Genomic DNA, 24,727 nt, shown 5'->3' with positions numbered 1-24,727 from the left:
AGTCGAGAGAAGAAATTTTGAAGTCCGTGGCTGATATATTTGCATCATCATTAGCCACAGGCGAGGTCCCAGAAGAACAGAGGGTGGTGAATGTTGTGTCCCAATTCAAGAAGGGCTACAAAGAAAAAGCTGGGAATTATAGACCAGTGAGTTTAATATCGGTGATAGGTAAGTTACTTGAGAAGACTCTGAGGGATAAGATATACATGCATTTGGAAAGACAGGGTTTGATAAGGAGTAGTCAGCATGGCTTTGTGCATGGGTGATCATGCTTTTGAAATTTGTTAGAATTCTTTGAAGAAGTGACTAGAAAGGTTGATGAGGACAGGGCAGTATGTGTAGTCTATATGGATTTCAGCAAGGCCTTTGATAAGGTTCCACATAATAGACTGCTCTGAAAGATTAGATCACATAGAATCCAGGGAGAGCTGGCAAATTGAAAACACAGTTGGCTTGATGGTAGGAAGCAGAGGGCAATAGCGGAAGAACGCTAGTCAGAGTGGAGGCACGTGAGTAGTGGTGTGCCTCAGGAGTCGGTGCTGGGCCCATTGCTGTTTGTTATCTATAATTGATGATTTGGATGAGAATGTACAAGGCATGATTAGCAAGTTTGTGGATGACACTAAAATAGGTGGTATCACGGACAGTGAGGAAGGTTATCAGAAATTGCAGCAGGATCTTGATCAGCCGGGAAAGTGGGCCGAGAAATGGCAAATGGAATTTAATATAGATAAGCGTGAGGTGTTGCATTTTGGAAAGTCAAATCAAGGTAGGAGTTTCATACTGAATGGTAGAGTGTAGGAGACTGAGGGGGGGATCTTAGCGAAGTGTATAAGATCATGAGAGGCATGGATAGGATGAATGAACGCAGCCTTTTTCCTAGGGTTGGGGAAATCGAGAACTAGGGAACATCAGTTTAAGGTAAGAGGGGAAAGAATAAATGGGAACTTTTCTTTAAATACACAGAGGGTGGTACGGATATGGAATGAGCTGGTCAGTGGGAGTGGTTGAGGTGGGTACATTAACAATATTTAAAAAGGTCTTTGGGCAAATAGATCAATAGGAAAAGTTTAGAAGGACATGGGCCAAGTGCAGGGAAAATCGGGTTAGCGTTGATGGACATTTTGGTCAGCACGGACCAGTTTGGGCCAAAGGGCCCGCCTCCATGCTGTGGGACTCTAATAAATATAGAACAATTTACATGAAGAAGTGAAGGATGTACATGATTCATGTCTACTCTGTCTCAGGATCTGGGAGTCACTGGAAAATTGAGCACTTGTTGCCCATCACAAATTGCCCTTGAACCATGTGGCTTGTCAGGCCATTTCAGAGGGTTTCATGGCCACCATCATGGAGACTAGCTTTCAATTCCAGATTAGACGAATTGAACATTAAATTCCACTAGCTGCCATGGTGAGATCTGAACCCAAATTCCCAGAGTCTTTAATGGGACCTCTGGATGACTAGTCTAGGAACACTACCACTACTTCACCACTCTCCAGTCGTCATTTACTTCATGGGCAACTCAAATGACAAACACACAATGGGCTTACATAGTCAACAGAGCAAATTTCTGACTTTATTGCTTTATAATTACTCCCAGGCATCCATTGTTTTCTAACTGTTAGTGTTTTTACTGCAATAAGAATTCTATTACTAGTCAAGGAAACATTATGGGGACTACTGCAGGAAGGAGGGGAAATACAATTTAACTTCTTCTGACAGGAGAAAAAGCATAGAAATTTATTCTAAAGATATGCCCCATAAGTGGAGTCCCACAAATACCTCTCACTTATGTCACCAGAGATGGATTTCTTATTCATGCCTTGAATGGCTTCAAATAACAAGGCCCAGTGCATCTGCATGAGCATGTTTAACATGACACAGAAGCATTACAGTCTAACTTCAGGGAGGAGAGAATCACCCCTCAGTAACGGTGACGATGAAAACAATCCTGTAAACACTCATCATGTTCACTAATGCCCTTTAGGGAAGGAAATCTGCCATCTTTACCTGGTCTAGGTGACATGACTCCAAACTCACTGAAACGGGATTGACTCTTAACTGCCACTCATCAAGGGCACAGAGGGGTGGGCAACAAATGCTGGCCTTCCCATCGATGCCCACATCCCAGAAGAAAATAGGTCAAAAAGAAGTCAGGTTTACACCGATAAGAGATAGGGGTAGTATCACACTATATCTCAATACTGCAATTCAAGAGCCTGCCTGGTCTGGCATATCATAGCAGACTGAAGTTAATTTACACCCAGCACAATAAATAATCCACCACTTAAGTAGTTCTGCAAAAATTGTTCCCACACAGCACAAACATTCACACTGCTCCAAGTGGGTAAAAGGAGCACAAAAACCCTAATTCAAAAGCTCAAGAGGTTTTTGTTAACAAAGGTTAGAACTGAAACAGCAGCAGGTATTTGGTAGGGAAGAGAAAAGGAGGAAATGAAAGGGCTTTAGGCCATCAGAACTAGGAACTGAGGCACAACAGAGTGAATGATAATCAGATAGAGACAGTTTCCAGAATAGAATAAGATGTAACGTTTTCCATTAAGCTCAAATTACAGAATCAACTCTCAGTTTCAGTTTAGCACATTCTATAATCTGTTTCAGCCAATGCTCAGCTCCATACCCACAGACCAACCCCACATTTTTATAATTTACCGTCTACAGAAATATTCAATAAACCAAACAATAAAAGAAAAAAAAAAACTTTCATGCAAGGCAATGAACGCAAAGAAATTCCATCCTTCCTACAGCCCCAAATTTTTCTTATTTTTTTAAAAAGAGAACAGTGTTTTATTGTTCTTTCCAGAAACCTATCTAATTACCAGTAACTGTATATAAATGGATTCACAATGTCATCATCTCCAGAGCTAGCATTGTCCTTCAGGTGAACAAGGGATGCTCTTAACCAGTTTGACCTTCACTTTCCTGGTTCACAGTGATATCTAAATATCATAATGTATCAGTTTGGCAACTCTTCCAGATCGAAAACTAGACATCAAGATACGCGTTCCATTGCGACAATCAATCCATTAGTATCTCAGTTATGAAAGGCAACATTTTCAACGAAGATGAAAAATTAACCCATCAAATAGATGTAGATATTGTTACAATCCAGCTAGGAACTCTTAATACTAATAAGTACAAACACCTCATTTCAACCAATAGAGCTATGCTTTTGAATCCTTTTTAAAAAAAAAAATAATAAAAATAAACACGATTGCATACAGAAGACTTCAACAAACCAAGCACTTAACTCAACTACCTGCATTATGCACTCAGGTTTACTTTATACCTCCCCCAAGAATTCACTTATAAGACACAATCTTAAAAGTTATTTATTTCTGTAGGTACTGCCTGTTAAGTATGCAAAGGCCACTGGAGAATTCTATTCAGATCCAGCTATTCTTAGGGGTAAAACATTCATTTACCCTCTCGTGACTGGGGATTCCTTGGTCCCTTGATCTGTTTTTTTTTTCTCCCCAAACACTTCCAAGTCAATCTGCCTGTTGCTAATGTTACCACGAGACCGAGGGAACCTCACTGCAGATCTTGCATTTATTTGAAACTAGGCATTCTTTCAGTTTCTCTTCCATTCCAAAATTCAGAATTATGGTGTCAGAGGCAGTGATTTGGTCCATTATGCCTGCACAAGCTTTTCAAACGAGCCTCATTACCTAGTGGCAATCTCCAGCCTTATCCCCATACCCTAGCATGTAATATCTATCCAAATAATCATCCAATGCCCTATTAAGTGTTTCAATGGGACCTGCCTTATCACATTTCAAAGTACTGCATTCCATACTCTATTGAGTCATGAGTGAAAACGGTCTTCTCATATCAACCGCTGCTTCTTTTACACTCACTTTAAATCTTTGCCCTCTCAATCTTGTGCTTTTTACAATCAGGGACAGCTTTTCCCTACCTAGTCTATCCAGCCCACTCGTGATTTTGAAAAATTGTTTGTCAAGTCTCCTCTCAAAGATAGAGTTCCAACTTCTTCAATCTTCATAAGTAAAGGTTCTCATTCCTGGAACTGTTCTACAATACAATGAGATTTTTCCTATAATGTGGCGCACACACAGCTGTACCCAATACTCCAGCTGACAGCTAATGTCATATGCGAGTTCCCCAGGGTAGTGTCCTCAGCCCAACCATCTTCAGCTGCTTTATCAATGACCTTCCCCCCGCCCCCATCATAAGAGCAGAAGTGGGGATGTTTGCCGATGAGTGCATAATGTTCAGCACTACTCATAACTCCTCAGATATTGAAACAGTCCATGTTCAAATGCAACCAGATGTGGACAATATCCAGGTTTGGGCTGACAAGTAGCAAGTGACAGTCATCTTACCCAAGTGTCAGGCCATGACCATCACTAGAGACAATCCACCACCCCTTGGCATTCAGCGGTGTTACCATCACTGAAACCCCCACTATCAACATCCTGGACGTTATCATTGACTAGAAATTCAACTGGACTCACCACATAAACAGTAGTTACAAGAACAGGTCAGAAGCTAGGAATACTGCGGCTAGTAACTCATGTCCTTCCCAAAGCCTGTCCACCATCTTCAAGACACAAGTCAAGAGCGTGATGGAATATTCCCCACTTGCCTGGGTAACAATACTTAAGAAGCTTGATCGACATCACATCCACAAGTATCCACTCCCTCTACCACTGACACTCAGTAGCAGTAGTGTGTACTATCTACAAGATTCACTGCAGAAATTCACCAAAGATCCTCAGACAGCACCTTCCAAATCCATGACCACTTCCAACTAGAAGGAAGAACAAGGGCAGCAGATATATGGGAACACCACCACCTTCAAGTTCCCCTCCAAGCCGCTGACCATCCTGACTTTGAAATGTATTGCCGTTCCTCACTGTCGCTGAGTCAAAATCCTGGAATTCCCTCCCTAATAGCATTGTGGGTCAACCTGCAGCAGGAGGACTCCAGTGGTTCAAGAAGGCAGCTCAGCGCCACCTTCTCAAGGACAGGCAATAAATGCTGGCCAGCCAGTGATGTCCATGTCTCACAAATGTTCAACATCACCTCCTTGCTCTCATACTCTATGGCCCTACCAATAAAGGCCAAGGATATGCTTTATTAACTGCTCTCAATTTGTCCTGCCACTTTCATTGATGTGTACATATATACCCAGGCCCCTCTGCTCCTTTATAATTATTCCCAATATTTTATACTGTCTTTCAAAGTTTTTCCTACCAAATGCATGTGCTCACACTACAGAGTGAGATCAAGCCTGGCTCTTGTGGTGCAGTGGTAGTGTGCCTATCTCTGGAGCAGGAGACCCAGGTTGAAGCCTTACCTGCTCCAGGTGGTGTGTAATACCATCTCTGAACAGGCTGTTTAGAAAATACATCACCCCACCTTCCATGCCATTGGATTATGCTTGTTTTCCTTTTCTGTTTACAGCAGGCCAGACAACACACATTTCAGCTTAGTGAGATGAAAACATGAGGCCCAAACTGCAGTGAACCTTTCCAGCAAACGTTCAAATTGTCTGAAACCATACACCTTCGCTACACTCCACCATCTCTGAAACAACGTAGCTGCTCTATCATGTCTTCAAATCAACCTTTAGATTAATTGTCTCTCACTTACAATTTCCCCTTTGATGTGACAAAACAATTTGCAATCTTTCAGAGTTTGCTAAATGCTTTTAAACTAATTCAGCTCCAACGCCAAAACAAAAAAAAGTGTTTCTCTGAACAGCCATTACTGCAAAGCTTGTGAACGTCATTTATTCAGTTCTTTAGTTAGGTAAGCCCATCTGCTGTACAATTATCTTTCTAAATTGTTAACATCTTATTTCAACATAGTTACCAACCCTTCGTCAGGAGTAATCACCAAGTTTGCTACAGTTAAGCTTTAATCCCTAAAATTACAAAGCTACACTCTTTAAAGATAAAAAGTTATATTCCAAACCTTTCAAAACTTTGATGAGATATACACTTATTCACGTTGACCCATGTGTAAACAAAAGCAATAACATGAGGATTGTCCAAAAGGCTCACACAGATAACATTATTTTATGCACAATGAACCAAAGCCATCAGAAAAGTGAACAACGAAATGCAAATTTCAATCTTAAACTATTCACGTAATAGTCGATAAAAAAAATACTGCAGATGCTGTAAATCTGATACCGTTACAGCAAATGCTGGAGAAATTCAGAAGTATCCATGGAGAGAGTAACAAACAGAGCTAAAAATGTTTCATGTCCAGTACGACATCTCCAGTTTTGAAGAAATAGGAGATGCTGCCAGATCTGCTGAGTTTCTCCAGCATTATGTCCATTTCATGTAATGGTAGGCTTTTGTTTAATGAGGATGCAAAGTATCAAAAGCCTTTTGGAAAATGATAAAGTTGCAATCAGTTTCAGTCTTGGTATAACTTCACAGCCATTTCATAGGGTCTCTCTCAGGCCAATTTTCACACTTAAAGCACTGTACCTTGTACTTTAAGCCAAAGCTGCTACTTACACATTGAAGGCCCCAAGATACTCTAGACTACTATGAGTGTCTTTCCATAGAACGTCCTTGAGGCTGCTTGCTGTTTTGCCAAGCAAGGCTGTTCAACTCCTTCAGTTACATCCGTGGTATGCATAGCCCAGTCCAAGAAAGAAGCCAACCTTCCATCCATGGACTCCATTTACACGGCTTGCTGCGGAGGAAAGGCGGCCAACAAAGACCCATCGCACCCCAGTAATGATCTCCTTCAATCTCTTCCGTCAGGCAGAAGATACAGAAGCCTAAACACACGCACGAGCAGGTTCAGGAACATCTTGTTTCCAGCTGTTATCAGACTGTTGAATGGACTCTGGCCTCAAATAAATGTAACCTGCAAACCTGCCTGTACTGTTTGTAAACAAAGCTTTTCACTGTATTTCGGTACATGTGACCATAAATCGATCACATAGTAAGTTTTCAACTTCAGCTCTCTCCTCACACCTTCAATTTCGGCTGTTGTGTTCTCAATCTTATTGAAGTCAGAGTCATGTCATCAATAATATCATCATGATCTCATTGTACCATAGTTTCAGAGATGCACAGCATGGAAACGGACCCTTCGGTCCAACTCGTCCATGTTGACCATGTGGTGCAACACTGAACTACAAGGTCCCAAGTTGATCTTTCATCTCTGTACTTAGTGAGTTGACCAGACGTAATCAAAATCCAACAATTTAACTCAAAATAGCCTCTCAGCTTGGAAAAAGAGAAAGAAACAGAAAAGCCTGTGATCCAACTTCTAATTGCTAGCCTAATTATCACCCCATTTTGTTCACCCACTGGATCATAAAATCCTTCCTACTCCTGCAACACTAGTGGCCAGCTAGATAAGACACTGAGATAGAGTGTCTAGTCTCTGGAGTATCCCACATCTAACCACTTTTAACAGCAGGTCAGACAGCATAGCACAGCCAAAACTCAATTCAGTGCAGCATATTCCAGTGTATAAGAAAAGTTCAGGCATAAATTTACTCATTACACCAATGCATTACAAGTTCTGTCGAGGTTGGGCAATAAAGTCCCAGATTGCAATATATACTAGTGAAAACCAATTCAGCATGTGTAATACTTTAATGTAAAGTATTTCTGTTGTAGAATTACATTAAAATGTAACACTGTTTTTTAAAAAAACGGATTCATGAGAGGTGGGTGCCACTGGCCAGGCCAGTATTTATTGTCCATCCTTACTTAGCCAGATGGCATTGAAGAGTCAACTGCACAATTCTGGGAGTCTGCAGTCACATGTATGCCAGACCAGGTAAGGACAGCAGTTTGCTTCCCTAAAAAAGGACAACAGTGATTCAAATTGGTTCTTCTAACAATCAAAAGGTTTCATGGTTATTATTAGATTCTTGGTTCCTTTCATTACTGAATTCAAATTCTCCCCACTGCGGGGGCAGAATTTGAACATGGGCCCCCAGAACATGATCTGGCTCTCCAGATTAGCAGTCTAGCAATAATACCACTAGGCCATTGCCTCAGCACTTTAGTACACAACAACAAAGAAACACCAGAGATAGCAAGAACTGCAGATGCTGGAGTCAGAGATAACAATGTGGAGCTGGAGTAACACAGTGGGCCAAGCAGCATCAGAAGAGCAGAAAAGCTGACGTTTTGGATCGGGACCCTTCTTCAGAAATCCTGACCCAAACATCAACTATCCTGCTCCTCAGATGCTGCCTGGCCTGCTGTGTTCCTCCAGCTCCACAGTGTGTTAACAAAGAAACACCTCTTTCCCCCTACACATATCTCTCCACTCTAAGGATGGCGTAGTAGTAATGTCACTGGACTAACAAGGCAAATAATCCAGAATCCCAAGCTAATGTTCTGTAGACACAGGTTCAAATCCCACCATGGCAGATGAATGAATAAAATCTGGAATTAAAAAGCAGTCTAATGGTGACCTGTTGTCATAAAGACCTGACTGATTCACTAATGCCCTTGAGTGAAGGAAATCTGCTTTCCTTACCTGGTCTGGCCAAATGTAACTCCAGACCCAAAGCAGTCTGGTTGGCTCTTAACTGTCCTCTGAAATGGGTGCAGCCTCATCAACACAGTCATCCCTTACGAGAATGAAGACAAAAAAAAATATACACGCACACATACATTAGATAATTAATGTGCATCTGTCTGCCAGACATCATTGTGGTGCCAAAAAAAAGATGGGCTAGAATACACTATACAGCCAACATCTTATAGTCAGGGTAAATGCTTGAGCTCATGAAAATAATGGGCAAGAGTTAGACAAAATATTTCCATTGCACCTACCAGCACTGTAACCAGTTTGCATTTCACAAGTATATATAAATAACCTAGTTAGATTTTGTGCTTCTGGAAGGGGAAGAAATAAGTCAATGCAGAATGTAATAACATCTTGGTGCCTTTCTCCCAGCTCCCAATAACAAGACAAGCAAAAAAAAAAAAAAGCGGACAACAAAATGTGAAAAGCTGAAGAGAGGCAGATGTTATTGCAGAGATCATTGAGATGTTCAGAACTATCCATAAAAACAAATTAAATGAGACAGAGGAACAGTACTGAGGTGGTAGGTGGAGTAAGAGAGAGAGAGAGAGAGATGTCAATGAATGAAGGGGAGGCGATGTGTTTGGAGAGGAGAGAAGGTCAGGTTGAGGGGGAAGGAACAGGGTGGGTGCTCTAGACGGAGGGAGGAGAGGAGGGAAGGAATAATGAAGGAGAAATCAGGAGGCTGTGTCGGGCGGGTGGGGAGGGAACATCAAGCAGAGATCCGAGAAAAGGGTGCAGGTAGGTGGTAGGGGGATACAGAGGGAGGGAGGCAAGCAAGCTTCAGGATGCAGACAGGAACATCAGGAAGGAAAGGGGAAGGGAATAATGAATGGGATTGTGCAAAAGACTGTCATGAGGAAGTTCACAATATTGTGGGGTAAGCAGTCAGGAGGATGGTGGGGGGCAGCTAAAGGAGAGTAAGTGACAGGGCGGCTACACAAGTGGGTTAACAACTGGGTGCCTCTGGGGATGGTGGGTAAATGTCAGGGCAGCCCTAGGAGGGAGTTACTGACAGGGCAGGTGAGGGGGGCATTGAGGAATGGGGCAGGTGAGAGGGTGCCAAGTGACAGGGTAGGTGAAGGAGGACGGTAAAGGGACAGCACAGCGGTTAAGCACCATTGCCTCACGGTGCCAGGGACCCGGGTTCGATCCCACCCTCGGGCAACCGTCTGTGTGGAGTTTGCACGTTCTCCCCGTGTCTGCGTGGGCTTCCTCCCACAGTCCAAGGATGTGCAGGCGAGGGTGGGTGGGCCATGCTAAATTGCCCCACAGTGTCCAGGGATGTGCGGGCTTAGGTGGGTTAGCCAACGGGGAATGCAGCGTTACAGGCTCAAGGCTCAGGGAGTGGGATGCTCTTGGGAGGGTCGGTGTGGACTCGATGGGCCTGTTTGTATAATTTGGGATTCTATGGCTCAGTGACAGGGCATCCCGGGAGGAGGGTGGGGGTATGTGACAGGGCAGGTGGGGGGGGGGGTAAGTGGCAGGGCAGCTAGAGAAGGGTGTCGGGGTGTGTGTCTGTCTGTGAGAGTGTCTGTGTCTGTGTGAGTGTGTGATGGGCGGAGCGCCGCTCTGGAAGCTCTCTGGTTACCTCCTTCTGTTTGGGATCCTGCGGGTAGACATCGGGAGGGCCGAGCCGGGGCCGCTTCAGCGATCGCTGTTCATAACTGAGGAAACCGAATGCCGCCATCCCACATCTCAGCAAGAAAAGCAGAGTTTGGAGCCGGCTTCCCACAATCCTTTAGGTAGCTGTCTCTCAGCTTTTTTTTAAAAAAAGAATCAGACATCATTTATTTTTCAAATATCCCAAATAATCGCAATACACGGACAGACAGCATTGCAACAAAAAAAACAATACTTTACAATGCAAACAAAAAAAAACGCAAGATCAGGTGATCCCCTATCAAGATACTAGCATACAGGTGCGTTTGTCAATTTTAAAATATATTATACGTTTAGGAATTTTGGATTTTATCGGAATTCCCATGTACAGACTAACCATATCCTACCGGCCAATTGCTACAAATATTTGACTTATTCCCTCAGATGTTAGAATGCTACAATCTATCTAATCGAATCCAATCTCCTGTCTGATCAAAGTCCCTCTTCAGAATTTTTGTTACCAATTTGACATTAAAACTCCAACAGGGGAGAAACAATTATAAATCCACTCAGTCTGTGTATAAACAAAGTATTTTGTGTCGCAAGGACAGAGAGAGATGGCAACACTCTCAGATTCAACTAAAACTCTCTGAATTGTCTCCGATGAGGTGACATTTTTTAATTTTTTTTTGCCTAAATCGGAATGAATTGCATTTTGCAACATTCCTGACGGGACATTTTAACATGTTGCACGTTTTTAAGAAACAAAAAGCAAAATTCTTATTATTTATCGGTTTAACTTTTGCTCAGCAACAGAAAATATGAAATAATGCTGCCCCTCAGCCTTGCCCAGATTTTTCCAACCCTGCCTTTACCTTTCCAGAGGCTTGTTCCTGTTCTCTGTTCACGAAGCTGCTCAGTGCTGAGCATGGTCCACTTCAATCACAGTCCATTCACCACATCCAACCCCACTTTCCCAGTAATTACACAGATAATTTGTTTCCAGATTCCCTTCCTGTTCCTCCTCCTCCTCCTCAGCTATTACGGCTTTTTTTCTCTCTCTCTCTCTCTCTCTCTCTGCCGGGCTGCAGCGCGTTTTACTGTCCTCTCAATTGACGCAGCCACACAAACAGTTCTTTCGACAAGCCCCCACTTAAAGGGAACGGCGAGAACATCGGGCTCGGCCGATAAATATTTCTGCACCTCCCCGGAGGCTGAGGCATTAAAAGGGGGAGTGTGCAAAAAGGGGAGCTTTCCCCAAACGAAATGCACGCACGTCCTAGCCCAAGCACATTTCATAGAATCTCTACAGTGTGCCATTCAGCCCATCGAGTGCACACCATCCCACTCCCGACCCTGCATTTCCCATGGCTAATCCACCCAGCCTGCTCATCTCCGGACACTATGGGGTAATTTAGGGGAGTGTGCAGTGGGACCTGGGTATCCTTGTGAATCCAGTCACTGAAGGTAAGCATGCAGGTGCAGCAGGCAGTAAAGAAGGCAAATGGTATGTTGGCCTTCATTGTGAGAGGTTTCGAGTACAGGAGCTGGGATGTGTTGTTGCGGTTATACAGGGCCTTGGTGAGGCCACACCTAGAATACTGTGTGCAGTTTTGGTCTCCTTTTCTGACGAAGGATGCTCTTGCTCTTGAGGGAGTGCAGCGAAGGTTTACCAGGCTGATTCCGGGGATGGCAGGTCTGGCACATGAGGAGAGATTGATTAGGTTGGGATTGTTTTCACTGGAGTTCAGATGAGTGAGGGGGGATCTCATAGAGACTTAAAAGATTCTAACAGGACTGGACAGGGTAGATGCAGGGAGGATGTTCCCAATGATGGGTGTGTCCAGAACCAGGGGTTTGAGTATTTGGGGTAGACCATTTCAGACGGACATGAGGAGACAGTTCTTCACCCAAAGAGTGGTGAGCCTGTGGAATTCATTATCACAGGAAGTAGTTGATGCCAAAACATTGAATGTATTCAAGAGGCGACTAGATACAGCACTTGGGGTGAATGGAATCAAAGGTTATGGGGAGAAAGTGACATTCAGCTATTGAGTTTGACAATCAGCCATGATCATGATGAATGGCCTAGCAGGCTCAGGGGCCAAATAGCCTCTTCCTGCTCCTATGTTCTATGTTTCTATGTTAGCATGGCCAATCCACCTAACCTGCACATCATAGAATCCCTACAGTGTGGAAGCAAGCCATTTGGCCCATTGAGTCCATGCCAACCCTCTGAAGAGCATCTCTCCCAGACCAAACCTATCCCTGTAACCTTGCATTTCCCATTGCTAACCCACGTAGCCTGCACATTCCCGAACACTACGGGCAATTTACCATGGCCAATCCACCTAGCCCGGACTGTATGAGAAAACCAGAACACCCAGAGGAAACCCACCCAGACATGATGCAAGTGTGCAAACTCCGCACAGTCACCCAAGGCTGGAATTGAACCTGGGTCCCTGGCACTGTGAGGCAGCAGGGCTAACCACTGAGCCACCATGCTCTATACAAATGCTCTAAAAGGGTATTTAGAGCATTTGTATTTGTCAGCTGAAGTCAGGCATTTTATTTGTGGATCGAAGCTCCCCTGACCTGGAAATATTTCAGCACAAAGGTTGAGGCTGCAGTGCCACTGCTGAGGGAGTGTCGCACTGTCAGTGCAACCATCTTTTAGATGGGCTCCTGTCTAACTGACCTTTCAGATGGCGTGGATATCAGAGATGGCATGATGCTATTTTGAAAAGGAACTCATGAATTGCCCCAGATAGCATTCTGGCTAATAATAATCCCTGAACCAAAATGACCAAACGACAGATTGTCTAGTGGCTGCAACATTGATGTTTGTGCACAATTTAGTTGCTGTATTTCCAAAGTTAGAACAGGTCAAACAGTACACTTCAAAAAGCATTTCATTATCTGTACAATGTTCTAGAATATCCACAGGTACAAGATGATATTTGAATAGAGATCCAAATGAAACAAGATGTAAGTGCTGGAAAATCTCAGTAGGTCTGGCAGCATCTGTGGAGAGAAAGCAGAGTTCATGTTCAGTGACCCTTCTTCAGAACAGAGACTTTGTTTATTGACTAGCAATGCTGCAGCACCTCCTGGGGGTCCTGGAACTATCCAGGGCAGTGGCAATCATTCTAAATTATACTTATCTGTTCATGGGCTGTGGATATCACTGGCTAAGACAGTATTTATTGCCATTTCCTAATAGCCATTGAGAAGGTGGTGATGAGCCACCTATTTGTGCCATTACAGCCCATCTGGTATAGCTGCTATTGCAAAGGAATTTCCAGATTTTAACCTAGTAACAGTAAAGGAATGGCGATGTAGTTCCAGGTTAAGATGGTGTGTGACTTAGAGGGGGAAATTGGCTTGGAGGTGTTCCCATGTGTCTGCTGCTCTTGTCCTTCTAGGTGTCAGAGGGCATGGATTTGGAACGTACTGTTGAAGGTGTCTAGGTGAGTTGCCCCAGTGCCCTTTCTGGATGGTACACACTGCTGCCAGTGTGTAATGGTGGTGAAGGGTGTGAATGTTTAAGGTGATAGACATTTTTCCAGTCAAATTGGTTGCTTCTCCTGGTACAACAAGGTGTAGAGCTGGATGAACACAGCAGGCCAAGCAGCATTAGAGGAGCAGGAAAGCTGACGTTTCGGGTCTAGACCCTTCTTCAGTGAAGCATCTTGAGTGTTGTTGGAATTCAACTGATCCAGACAATTGAGGAGTATTCCATCCTTATTTGTGCCTTGTAGATGGTGACAGGCTTTAAGGAGACAGGAGATGAGTTACTTGCTACAGAATTCGCAGCCTCTGACCTGTTCTTGTAACCATATTGTTTATATGGCTGTCCAGTTCAGTTTCTGGTTAATGGTAACCATTGGGCAACGTTTCTGAAGAACTTCTGCACAGATGTCCTGGGCATGAGATGGTTGTCTTCTAACAATCACAATCATTTTTCTTGGCGCTACAACAGACTCCAACCAGCAGAGACTTTTCCCGCTAATTTGGCACAGTTTTGCTTGGGGCACACTTGGTCAAATCTGCCTTGATGTAAAGGGCAGTCACTCTCACTTTACCTCAACCATAAATGACATAAATATATTCTCTGTGGACTGCATTTCAGTACAAAGGCCACTCAAAAGAGCAACACAGCTGTCACGGTACTATCTTAACTGTAATACTGCACTCATTAGCAAAGTTAAATACTTGTAGCAGGCAACAGTAGGGCAGGAGTTCAAACCGAGCACAGAAATCAAAAGAGTAGGGCTCTTATGGTGCTGTATTAGTGTCACTACCTTTGGACTAGAAGGTTCAGGTTTAAATTTACCTGTTCCAGAGTTGTGTCATAACGCATCTGAACAGGCTGATCAAAAATAATTGCAAATCAGAAGAACGTAAGTGCAGGAGTAGGCCATTCTGTCCCTCAAGCCTGTACCGCCAAGCAATTGGATCATGGCTGATTTTGTGTTAAGTCCAGCTGCTTCCTTGGTTCTGGAAGTTTAATACCCCTTATTTAGTGAAATTATATCAATCTCAGGTTTGATATTTTTAATTAACTTTTCCAGTGCCAATAGATTTTTGTTCCAAGAAGAGAGAATTCCTGATTTCCACAGTCCTCTGTGCAAAGAATGCATCCTGGCATCACCTCGACATAATCTAACTTTAACTTTAAGGTCATAGCCTCTTGTTGTGGACCACCAACACCACCTCACCCTGCTGCCCTCAATCCCTTCACCGCACCTTCCACCACACTTCCCACATTCTCCACCCCATCCCCATCAAAGGATATAATTTATTTTTTATCCAACCACTTTAATCATTGTAAACTCCTTACTTGGATTCACGATCAATGCGAGAGGAAATGCATCTTTGAGCAGATTTTACAAATAAGCCCTCACGATTCATGCAATCAGACCAGTTATTGGAAATTCAGACACAAGAGACTAGCACATCACAGTGCAATCTTCCATTCATTAATTTTAAACATGCTGATTGGGCTGCACAGTACACCCCAACTCCAAATATGTGTTTTCATTACATTAAGCTCTGTCTGAAAAAAAGCTTGTTACGTTTTTCTTTAAAGCTCCAATGTCACTGGAAGCATTTAAAATTAGGAAGGGCAACATTGCTCGAGAAAACATTAAAACGTTGGTAGTAATTTTTTTGACCTCTATCAAAATGGATTGCAAACTTAGCCTGAAATTATTTCATTGCCCATTTTTACGAGTAGCACTTTACCCACCAAGTCTAATTTTACTTGCAAAAATAGAAAGATTTGCATCTCTACAGTGCCCTTCAGAACCACCAGATATCTCTAAGTGCTTCAGAGTATTGTTGTCAGGTAAAAAGTGCAGCAGCCAGTTAGTTCATAGAAACTTCCATAAACAATTATGCAAAAATGACCAGATAATTTGTTTTGTAATGTTGTTTGTGGGGTAAAATATTGTTCAGGACATTAGGGATAGCACCCCTGCTCTTTTTTTTTGAAGCAGACTCATGGGATTTTTTCACATTCATCTGACAGGCCACAGTTTAATTCTGAAAGATGAAAAATGTGTGCAAATGGTGTGTTGCAATTTATACAGTAACCAAGGGTAAAGTGAGCAAAGGGAACAATGTAAGTATCATTAGAAAATATATTTTTGTGAAAATGGGAAACAGGTTTGATTTATGCACACTGCGCATGGTAGAAAGCATATCATCAAATATTGTGGCAATCTCTCCCTTTGAAATGAGGACAAAACTAACTTGGGCTGTGCTAAACTATGTCTACAGTAAAAATACCCTAGCAATGCTCACATGATTACACATCTCCCTCAATTGACTTCAAGACAAGCTAAAATTAATAACAGCCACAATCTATGCCAGCAAGACACAGAATGCCTCAAGGGATGTGGTGGCATAGTTGTGATATCACTGGACTGGCATTCCAGAACCCTAGGTTAATTTTCTGGGAAACATGGCAGATGTGAATTCAATGAAAAGCAAGCTTAATGATGACCATGGAGAGCAGGAGGTTGAGGGGTGATCTTATAGAGCTTTATAAAATCATAAGGGGCACAGATAAAGTAAATAGCAAAGGTCTTTTTCCTAGGATGGGGGAGTTCAAAACTAGAAGGCATATTTTTAAGGTGAGAGGACATAGATTTACAAGGGACCTAAGAGGCAACTTTTTCACACAGAGGGTGGTTCGTGTCTAGAATGAACTGCCAGAGGAAGTGGTAAATGCAGGTACAGTTACAACATTTAAAAGACATTTGGATAGGTAAATGATGAGGAAAGGTTTGGTGGGATATGGGCCAAGTGCAGGCAAGTGGGACAAGTTTAGTTTGAGAAACTTGGTCGGCATGGATAAGTTGGATCGAAGGGTCTGTTTCTGTGCTATATGTCTCTATGATTCTTTGACTATGACTCTATGAAACCACTATGGATTGTGCTAAAAACGAATGTCCTTGAGGGACGGTAATCTGGCACCCTTACCCAGTCTGGCCGACTTATGACTCCAGACACACAGCAATGTGATTGGCTCTTAATTGCCCTCTGGGCAATTCGGGATGGGCAATGAATGCTGGCCTAGTCAGTGCCACCCACATCTCATGAATAACTTCTTAAAGCAATTTTAATGAAATGCTAGAGAGGACAGGTCAAAGGGACCTGTAGAACTTGTGGAGGACTGGTAGGACAGGCATTTCACCTCCCAGAGTGGCAATGGCACTAATTGTAAAAACAAGACAAGGCCAACCAAAAAAGACCTGATGAGGAACACTCCAGGTGGGCTTCCAAGAACAAGAGAACACCTGGGCTGCAGTGAAAGAGATTTTAATCTACCAGACCCAGGCGAAATGGAACCATTCTTGCCCATTGTCCTGCAGGGGGCCTGAAAGAACTAAGCAAGTTTAATGGGCAATATCAATATTGTGGATCTTATCAAAGTTGTTCCCAATATGAAAGTCATCCCTGCTCTCTGAGCATAAGTAGGAAGCATTGACTGTACTATCTAGCCATGTCTAATATCATCCATTAGGTTTTGGGAGGGGTGCCTGATGCCAAATTGAACTAGGGATGTGGTGGCATACTGCTAATATCACTGGCTAGTAACCTGGGAGCCCAGACTAATGTTCATAGATCATAGAATCCCTACTGTGTGGAAACAGGCCCTTGGGCCCAACAGGTCCACACCGACCCTCAGAGCACCCCACACAAACCCATCCCCCTATAACCCACCTAATCTACACATCCTTGAACACTACAGGCAATTTAGCATGGCCAATCCACCTAGCCTGCATATCTTTGGTGGGAGGAAACCGGAGCACCTGGAGGAAACCCACACAGACACAGGGAGAATGTGCAAACTCCACAGTCGCCTGATGGTGGAATTGAACCTGGATCTCTGGCGCTGTGAGACAGCAGTGCTAACCACTGTGCCACTGTGCCACCCCTGTTCTGGGGATGTAAGTTTGAATCCCACCATGGCAAGTGGTGAATTTAAATTCTGGAATTAAAAGCTGCTATTGTTATGAGTCATTGCTGATGACCATAAAAACCCATCTAGTTCACTAACCTCATTTAGGGAAGAAAATCTGCTGTCCTTGGGCTAGTAGTCCAGAGACTTAGGTAAATATTGAGGGATCATGGGTTCAAATGGTAACTGGTGGAGTTTAAAACTCAATGAATAAAATTGGGTCTTCAAGTAACTCCACAGAGGCCGGTATCCTGTCACCAGGTCATGCTTTATTTACATGTGGAGAGTCCTTGACACTGATCCAACTCTCTCAGGACCAGCTCTCAGAGTGAACAAAACCTCTGACACTCCTGTTTATATCTGTCAGCCAGGGCGCCCTGATTGGAACAAATTAACAGCCCCAATCAGGGAACTCATATTCTATGAGATCCACCAGACTGACCTCGTTATAATCACCACACGTCGCAGTAATGGTGACCATGACAACTAACATTGATTGTCGTTAAAACTCATCTAGTTCGTTCATGTCCTTTAAGAAAGAACATTGTCATCTTTACCTGGTCTAGCCTACATATGACTCTAGACATACTGCAATACGATTGATTCTGAAATGAACTTGCAAGTCTCTCAGCTCAAGAGCAGTTAGGGATGGGTAATAAATGCTAACCCTACTGGTGGCAACAAGTAATCTGTGTTGTTGGAATTTTTGGTGTGGCAGGGAAATAAAACTCTGATTAGAAAAGTATATGCCTGGACTCATTAACCAACATTTAACCTCCACACAATATCCAAAAATCTCTCTCACAAACACCTCATCCACATTGACAGTCTCACTGGGATAATGTGTCCAAAAGATTGGTTTCAAGATCCCTGTCCTGAGACTCCAATCCCACCAAGGTCTTGGTTCACTTTATCTGAAGGAAACTCAGAATCACAGGATCCCCACAGCACAGAACGAGGTCATTCAGCTCATCAAGTTTGCACTGACCCTCCAAAGAGCACCCCCAAAACCCTGCATTTCCCATAGCTAACCTACATAGCCTGCACATCCCTAGACACTATGGGCAATTTAACATGGCCAACCCACCTAACCTGTACATCTTTGAACTGTGGGAAGAAACTAGAGCAAACCCATGCAGATAAGGGGAGAACATGCAAACTCCACACAGGCAGTCACCCAAGGCTGGAATTGAACCTGGGTTAGCAGCAGTGCTAACCACTGAACCACCATGCTGCCCGCATTGAGCCACTATGCCACCCTCCCTGAAAGCTCTCTGAAAACACATTGCGGCATGCACCCACTTCTGCAAAGATATAGTGTTGCCACCCCTTTTGTTCCACCATCATGCACCAAGCATTTGGACACTTGACACATGCAAAGTAGAATTAGAATTTTCTCCTGCTTCCTACCTCTTGTCTTACATTCTAAAGTCTCTTCAAAAGCCCTTCCTGTAATTTTGACTTTAATCTCATCCATTCCACTCTTGCCCCAGAAACTTTTCTTGCTGTGTCTTTAACTTTTAACCATTACGGCACAACTAAGAGGTTTTTCCTAATGTACAGAGTGCTTCCTAATTGCAAGTTGTTGTTTGGCAATTCATCGCCTAGTTTCTGCTGAACACACAAAACCATATTTCCCACCTTCAATTAGTGCAAGTTAAGAGGAGTTAAGTGCAAATAATATTTCTTAATGGTTTTCTATCAATTGGGTTGGCCACCACAGAAGAGAATCTTAAGTGAAGGATATCACCAGGCAACAGAACAGAACCTATTGTCAACTGAGATTACAAAGGACAAAAGCCCTTGTTTAAAGATCATAAATTATTCCTTACTTTAACCTTTTCTTTAACTCCAGGGCATTACAAAATAAATATTGACTTCCATTTTTAACCTTTAGTTGTGTAAATCAGAAATCATAAAATCATGTGTCATATCATTCTAAGCACTCTATCACATCATTAGTCCTTCAACTTAACAGTTTACTGCTTCAATTCTCAACTGAAGTCAATGACTGCATTTCTGAAATGTTATTTTTAAATATTTCCATTTTTGTTCCCGTAAGGGAAGTGACTTGATGCTGAATGTAATCTTCAACAAGTACTGACTTGATAGGCAGATCTGTTCTGCAAACATTGCCCTGATTGGTGGATCTGTCTTGCAGACCATTCCCTGATTGGTCGATATTTTCTACAGGACTGGCTCGATTGGTGGATCTGTTCTACAAGACGAGCTTGATTGTTGACTCAAGTTCTGGTGACCTTCTGAAACTTGGTTAGATCAATCTTCTTGCCTGAAAAGGCTGAATGTTGATAGGCTATTTTTTGAGTGCTCTGATGCTTGAAGCAACTTGAGGGCTTCCAAACCATGCTACCAAGTGACCCAGTGAACTGGTAACTTTTCCAAGGCTTGGTCCACCCAGTTCCATTCTATTAAGGTTTTAGACATGAAGAGAGGCCCTAAAGACTATGGGAACTTTGAGATGACTCGCTATAGATCAATATTCTGACTTGTGCCTTTCCCATGATGGCAGATCCACATCCCACCCTTCTGCATGTCAACACATGTTATATCAATGAGCATACAAAATAAAATGAATATCTGCAAATACTTGTGATCTGAAACAAAAACAGAAATTGCTGGAGAAACTCAGTAGGTCTGGCAGCATTTGTAGGAAGAAAGCAGAGTTAATATTTCAAGTCTGGTGACAGCAGATACAGGTAAGAAAATGACAAAAGAGAATCTAACCATCATCCCTCGAAATTCAATGGCATTACCATCACAGAATCCCTGGCCTTCATCACCATTGTCCTGAATGGCCTGCAGAGTTTCTCCAGCAATTCCTATTTTTATATCAATGAGCATTCTTGATTCCAGTAGCATATAAGCAGCATTCAGGAAGCAGTGGACTCAAAACTTAAAGAACTGTGGATGCTGGAAATCAGAAACAAAAACAGAAGTTGTTGGAAAAGCTCAGCAGGTCTGGCAGCACCTGTGGAGAGAAATCAGAGTTAATGTTTTGGGGGGACCCTACCTCAGAACAGACATTAAGGAGGGTTTTCTAAGATTACAAATGGATCTTGATCAAATGGGTGAATGGGCTGAAAAATGGCAGATGGAGTTCAATCTGGATAAATGCGAGGTATTGCATTTTGGTACAACAAACAAGGGCAGGGCTTACACAATTACTGGTAGGGCTTTGGGTAGTGTTGTAGACAGAATGGTTAAAAAGGCATTTGGCACACTTGCCTTCATTGCTCAGTCCTTTGAGTATAGGTGTCGAGATGTTATGTTGAGATTGTACATGACATTGGTGAGGCCTCTTCTGGAGTACTGTGTCCAGTTCTGGATGCCCAGTTATAGGAAGGATATTATCAAGCTGGAGAGGTTTCAGAAGAGATTTACCAGGATGTTGTCGGTTCTGGAAGGTTTGAGTTAAAAGGAAAGACTGGATAGGCTGAGACTTTTTTCACTGGAGTGTAGGAGAATGAGAGATGACCTAATAGAAGTTTAAAAAATAATGAGGTATAGACAAAGTTGGTGGTAATTGTCTTTTCCCTAAAATGGGGAATATCAAGACGAGGGGGCATATTTTTAAGATGAGAGGAGAGAGATTTAAAAAAGATGTAAAAGGCAAATTTTTTACACAGAAGGTGATTGGCGTGTGGAATGAACTTCCTGAGAAAGTGGTGGATGCGGGTACAATTACAACATTTAAAAGACATTTGGATATATATATATGAATAAGAAAGATTTGGAGGGATATGGGTTAAGAGCAGATAGGTGGAACTAGTTTAGTTTAGGGTTACGTTCGGATTGGACTGGTTGGACTGAAGGGTCTATTTCTGTGCTGTGTGACTCAACGACTCTATAACTCTATAACTGTTGTCGTTGAAGCAGTGGATTGATCTGAGTTGTTTACAGAGAAGGGTCATGACACATCCCATTTAGAACAGATTAGGGGCAGCATGGTGGCTCAGCGGTTAGCTCTGCTGCCTCACAGCGCCAGGGAGCTGGGTTCAATTCCACCCTCTTTGAGGAGTTTGCACATTCTCCCTCTCTCTACATGGGTTTCCTCTGACTGCTCTAATTTCTTCCCACAGTCCAAAGATGTCCAGGTTAGGTGGATTGGCCATGCTAAATTGTCCCACAGTGTCCAGGGATGTTTGGGTTAGCCATGGGAAATGCAGGGATACAGGGACAGGGTAGGGGGTTGGATTTGAGTGGGATGCTCTTCAGAGGGTTAGTGTAGACTCAATGGGCTGAATGGCCTGTTTCCTCACTGTAGAGATTACATTAAAAAAGTGTAATAATTTCATGGTCTTTTCTCATTCCTATTCTTTGTATTGAAGTTATTTAAACTTACAAAGGTAAACACAAAGCAACATATTTATAATTAATTGCCAAGAAAGTTAATATAGTTAAGAAATTATAACCACCACTGTGAAACGGCTTCAATGACCAGAATAAAGCCAAATCATTGACAAACAGATTAACACTTCAAACATTTAATTCAAACAAGGTAACTTTTGGCAATTGAATCATGGAGCTTAGAGGATCCTACACTTATATTTTCATCATGCTACTTACTCTGTTCTCTGCACAATGTACATTTCACAGTCGTGCATCACTAGACGCACTTTGATCATCTATCAGTAGCTGTGACCATTGCGTCATTGTGTGAAGCAAACTGCAGGAAGGGAGTGTCTTTTTCCCAGTTTTCTGGATGTTATTTTATTGAGCAAAAGGACATAAGGAATAAGAGTTGAATTCGGTCACTTGGGCCTTCAAGCCTGCTCAACAAACTCAACGTTGATCATCCAGCTTAAATTCATCTTCCCACCCCATTTCCTTAAATCCCTGAGTGTCCAAAGTTCTAGTAACCTCTGTCTGGGAAACCAAGGAGCAGTGTTTAGATAGGAGTAAACTTGGATTGTAATTAAAAGCAGTATACTGTACAGGAGGAATAGAAGACTTGGGGAGATAAGCTGTTCCACAACTGACAGCATGAGAATGTGTTAGTGTAGAACAGGGGGAGACAGCAATGTGATCATAATGTCCCTGCTCTATTAATCCAAATGCCCAGGCAAATGGGAAGGCGATGGTCTCACAGAGACATAGAGTCACACAGCAAGAAAACAGGCCCTACGGCCCAACTCATCCACGCCAACTAGATTTCCTAAACTGAACTAGTGCGATATGAATGTGTTTGGCCCATATCCTTCTAAACCTTTCCTATCCGTGTACCCATTCAGGTGCCTCTTAAATGTTGTAATAGTACCCGCCTCTACCACTTCCTCTGGCAGCTCGTTTCATATATACACCACCACCTGTGTGAAAAAATTGCCCCTCAGGTCTGTTTTGATCTTTCGCCTCTCACTTTAAACCTATGCCCTCTAGTTTTAGGCTCCCCTACCCCGGGGAAAAGATCTTGACTCTTCATCTCATCCATGCCCCTCATGATTTTATCAACCTCTATAAGGTCACCCCTGAGCTTCCTATGCTCCAGGGAAAACAAATCCTTGCCTATCTAGCCTCTCCTTATAACTCAAACTTTCCAGTCTCTGTAACATCCCCATAAACTTTTTCTGCACCCACTTCAGTTTCATAACGTCCTTCCTACAGCACAGTGACCAGAATTGCATGCAGTACTCCACATATGGCCTTATCGCTGGACTATTACACCAGAGACCCAGGTAATGTTCTGAAAACAATAGTGTCAATAAAATTCTGGAATTAAGCATCCAGTGATGACCATGTCAATTGTTGGAAAAACCCATCCGAAACCAGTATCCTTAAGGGAAAGTAACTGCCATGTTTACTAGGCCTGGCCTATATGTGACCCTAGACCCACAGAAATGTGGTTGGCTCTTAACTGCCCACGTCAAATGGGCAATAAATGTTGGCCTAGCCAGCAATGCCCATCTCCCATGAATGTTTTTTTTTTAAAAATGCATGGGAACATGTGTTCAATACAGTTCGGCAGCTAGTAGAATTTAAATTCAATTATTAAATCTGGAGATGAAAGCTAGTGTCATACAGAAGGAAGAACCAGCAAAATTGGTGAATAAGGCACACTGAATTCATCTGAAAACAAACCATTTTGGAGATCACAGCGGGTCAGGCAGCATCCATGGAGAGAGAGAGTAAGCTAATGTTTCGAGTAAAAGCTTAACTTGAAAATATTGGACTTCAGAGGTTATATAAAGTAACATTCTTACTACATTTACATGTAACTTCACATCCACAGTTGACTCTTAACTGCCACCTGAAATGACCTCACAATGATTCAGTTTCATAAGGGAAAATAATTAGAGGTGTTTGAAAATCTAGGTATTGCAGTGTATATGCATTGAAAAGCAAACAGACCATTCTCTGTCACTTACCAATATGGTCGGGATCAGTACTAATGAGATTATTCTCTCAAAATTGTTTGTACCACATCAATAATATCAATCAGATGACTGAAGACTCAAAATGTTAGCTTGCTTTCTCTCCATGAATGCTGCCCGACCCACCATAACTTCCAGCATTTTTTTTTGTTTTCAGGAACAAAAACAAAGTTGCTGGAAAAGCTCAGCAGCTCTGGCAGCATCTGTGAAGGAAAAAACAGAGTTAACGTTTTGGATCCGGTGACCCTTCATCAGACCCTTCCTCCTTATATTATCTGCAGTTTTTTCGGGGTTTTTTTGCTTTCAGTTCAGATTCCAGCATCTGCAGCAATTTGTTCCTCCACTGAATTGATCTGTCTTGTACTCTTCAATATGGAGCTCCAGTATGTTCATTATGAAGTATTACTAATTTTACCCCTGGCTAGTGGCTACGTAACTATCATCAATTGTCATAAAACCCCATCTGATTCATTAATGCCCTTTAGGGAAGAAATTCAATCATTCTTACTACATTTACACGTAACTTCAGATCCACAGTTGACTCTTAACTGCCACCTGAAATGACCTCACAATGATTCAGCTTCATCAGGGAAAATAATTAGAGGTGTTTGAAAATCTAGGTATTGCAGTGTATATGCATTGAAAAGCAAACAGACCATTCTCTGTCACTTACCAATATGGTCGGGATCAGTAC

At 42.6% G+C, this 24,727-nt stretch overlaps 1 protein-coding gene across 1 annotated transcript in view; it reads right to left on the bottom strand.

The window, feature by feature from the left end:
* LOC109914935 (mediator of RNA polymerase II transcription subunit 12-like protein) overlaps nucleotides 1–11,284 on the bottom strand; it is a 159,403-nt gene extending 148,119 nt beyond the window's left edge. The window contains exons 1-2 of the mRNA XM_048604504.1: nucleotides 11,049–11,284; nucleotides 10,163–10,331 (exon numbers count right to left, since the gene is read on the bottom strand). Coding sequence (XP_048460461.1) covers nucleotides 10,163–10,261 — 99 coding nt within the window. The 5' untranslated portion in view covers nucleotides 10,262–10,331; nucleotides 11,049–11,284. The remainder of the gene's footprint in view (nucleotides 1–10,162; nucleotides 10,332–11,048) is intronic.
* Between the last annotated feature and the right edge of the window lie 13,443 nt (nucleotides 11,285–24,727).

Source organism: Rhincodon typus, chromosome 13, assembly GCF_021869965.1.
Source record: "Rhincodon typus isolate 14 chromosome 13, sRhiTyp1.1, whole genome shotgun sequence".
NCBI classification, from domain to species: Eukaryota; Metazoa; Chordata; class Chondrichthyes; order Orectolobiformes; family Rhincodontidae; genus Rhincodon; species Rhincodon typus.
Note: the sequence above shows the minus strand (reverse complement) of the source record. Positions and strands in the feature narration are given on the sequence as shown.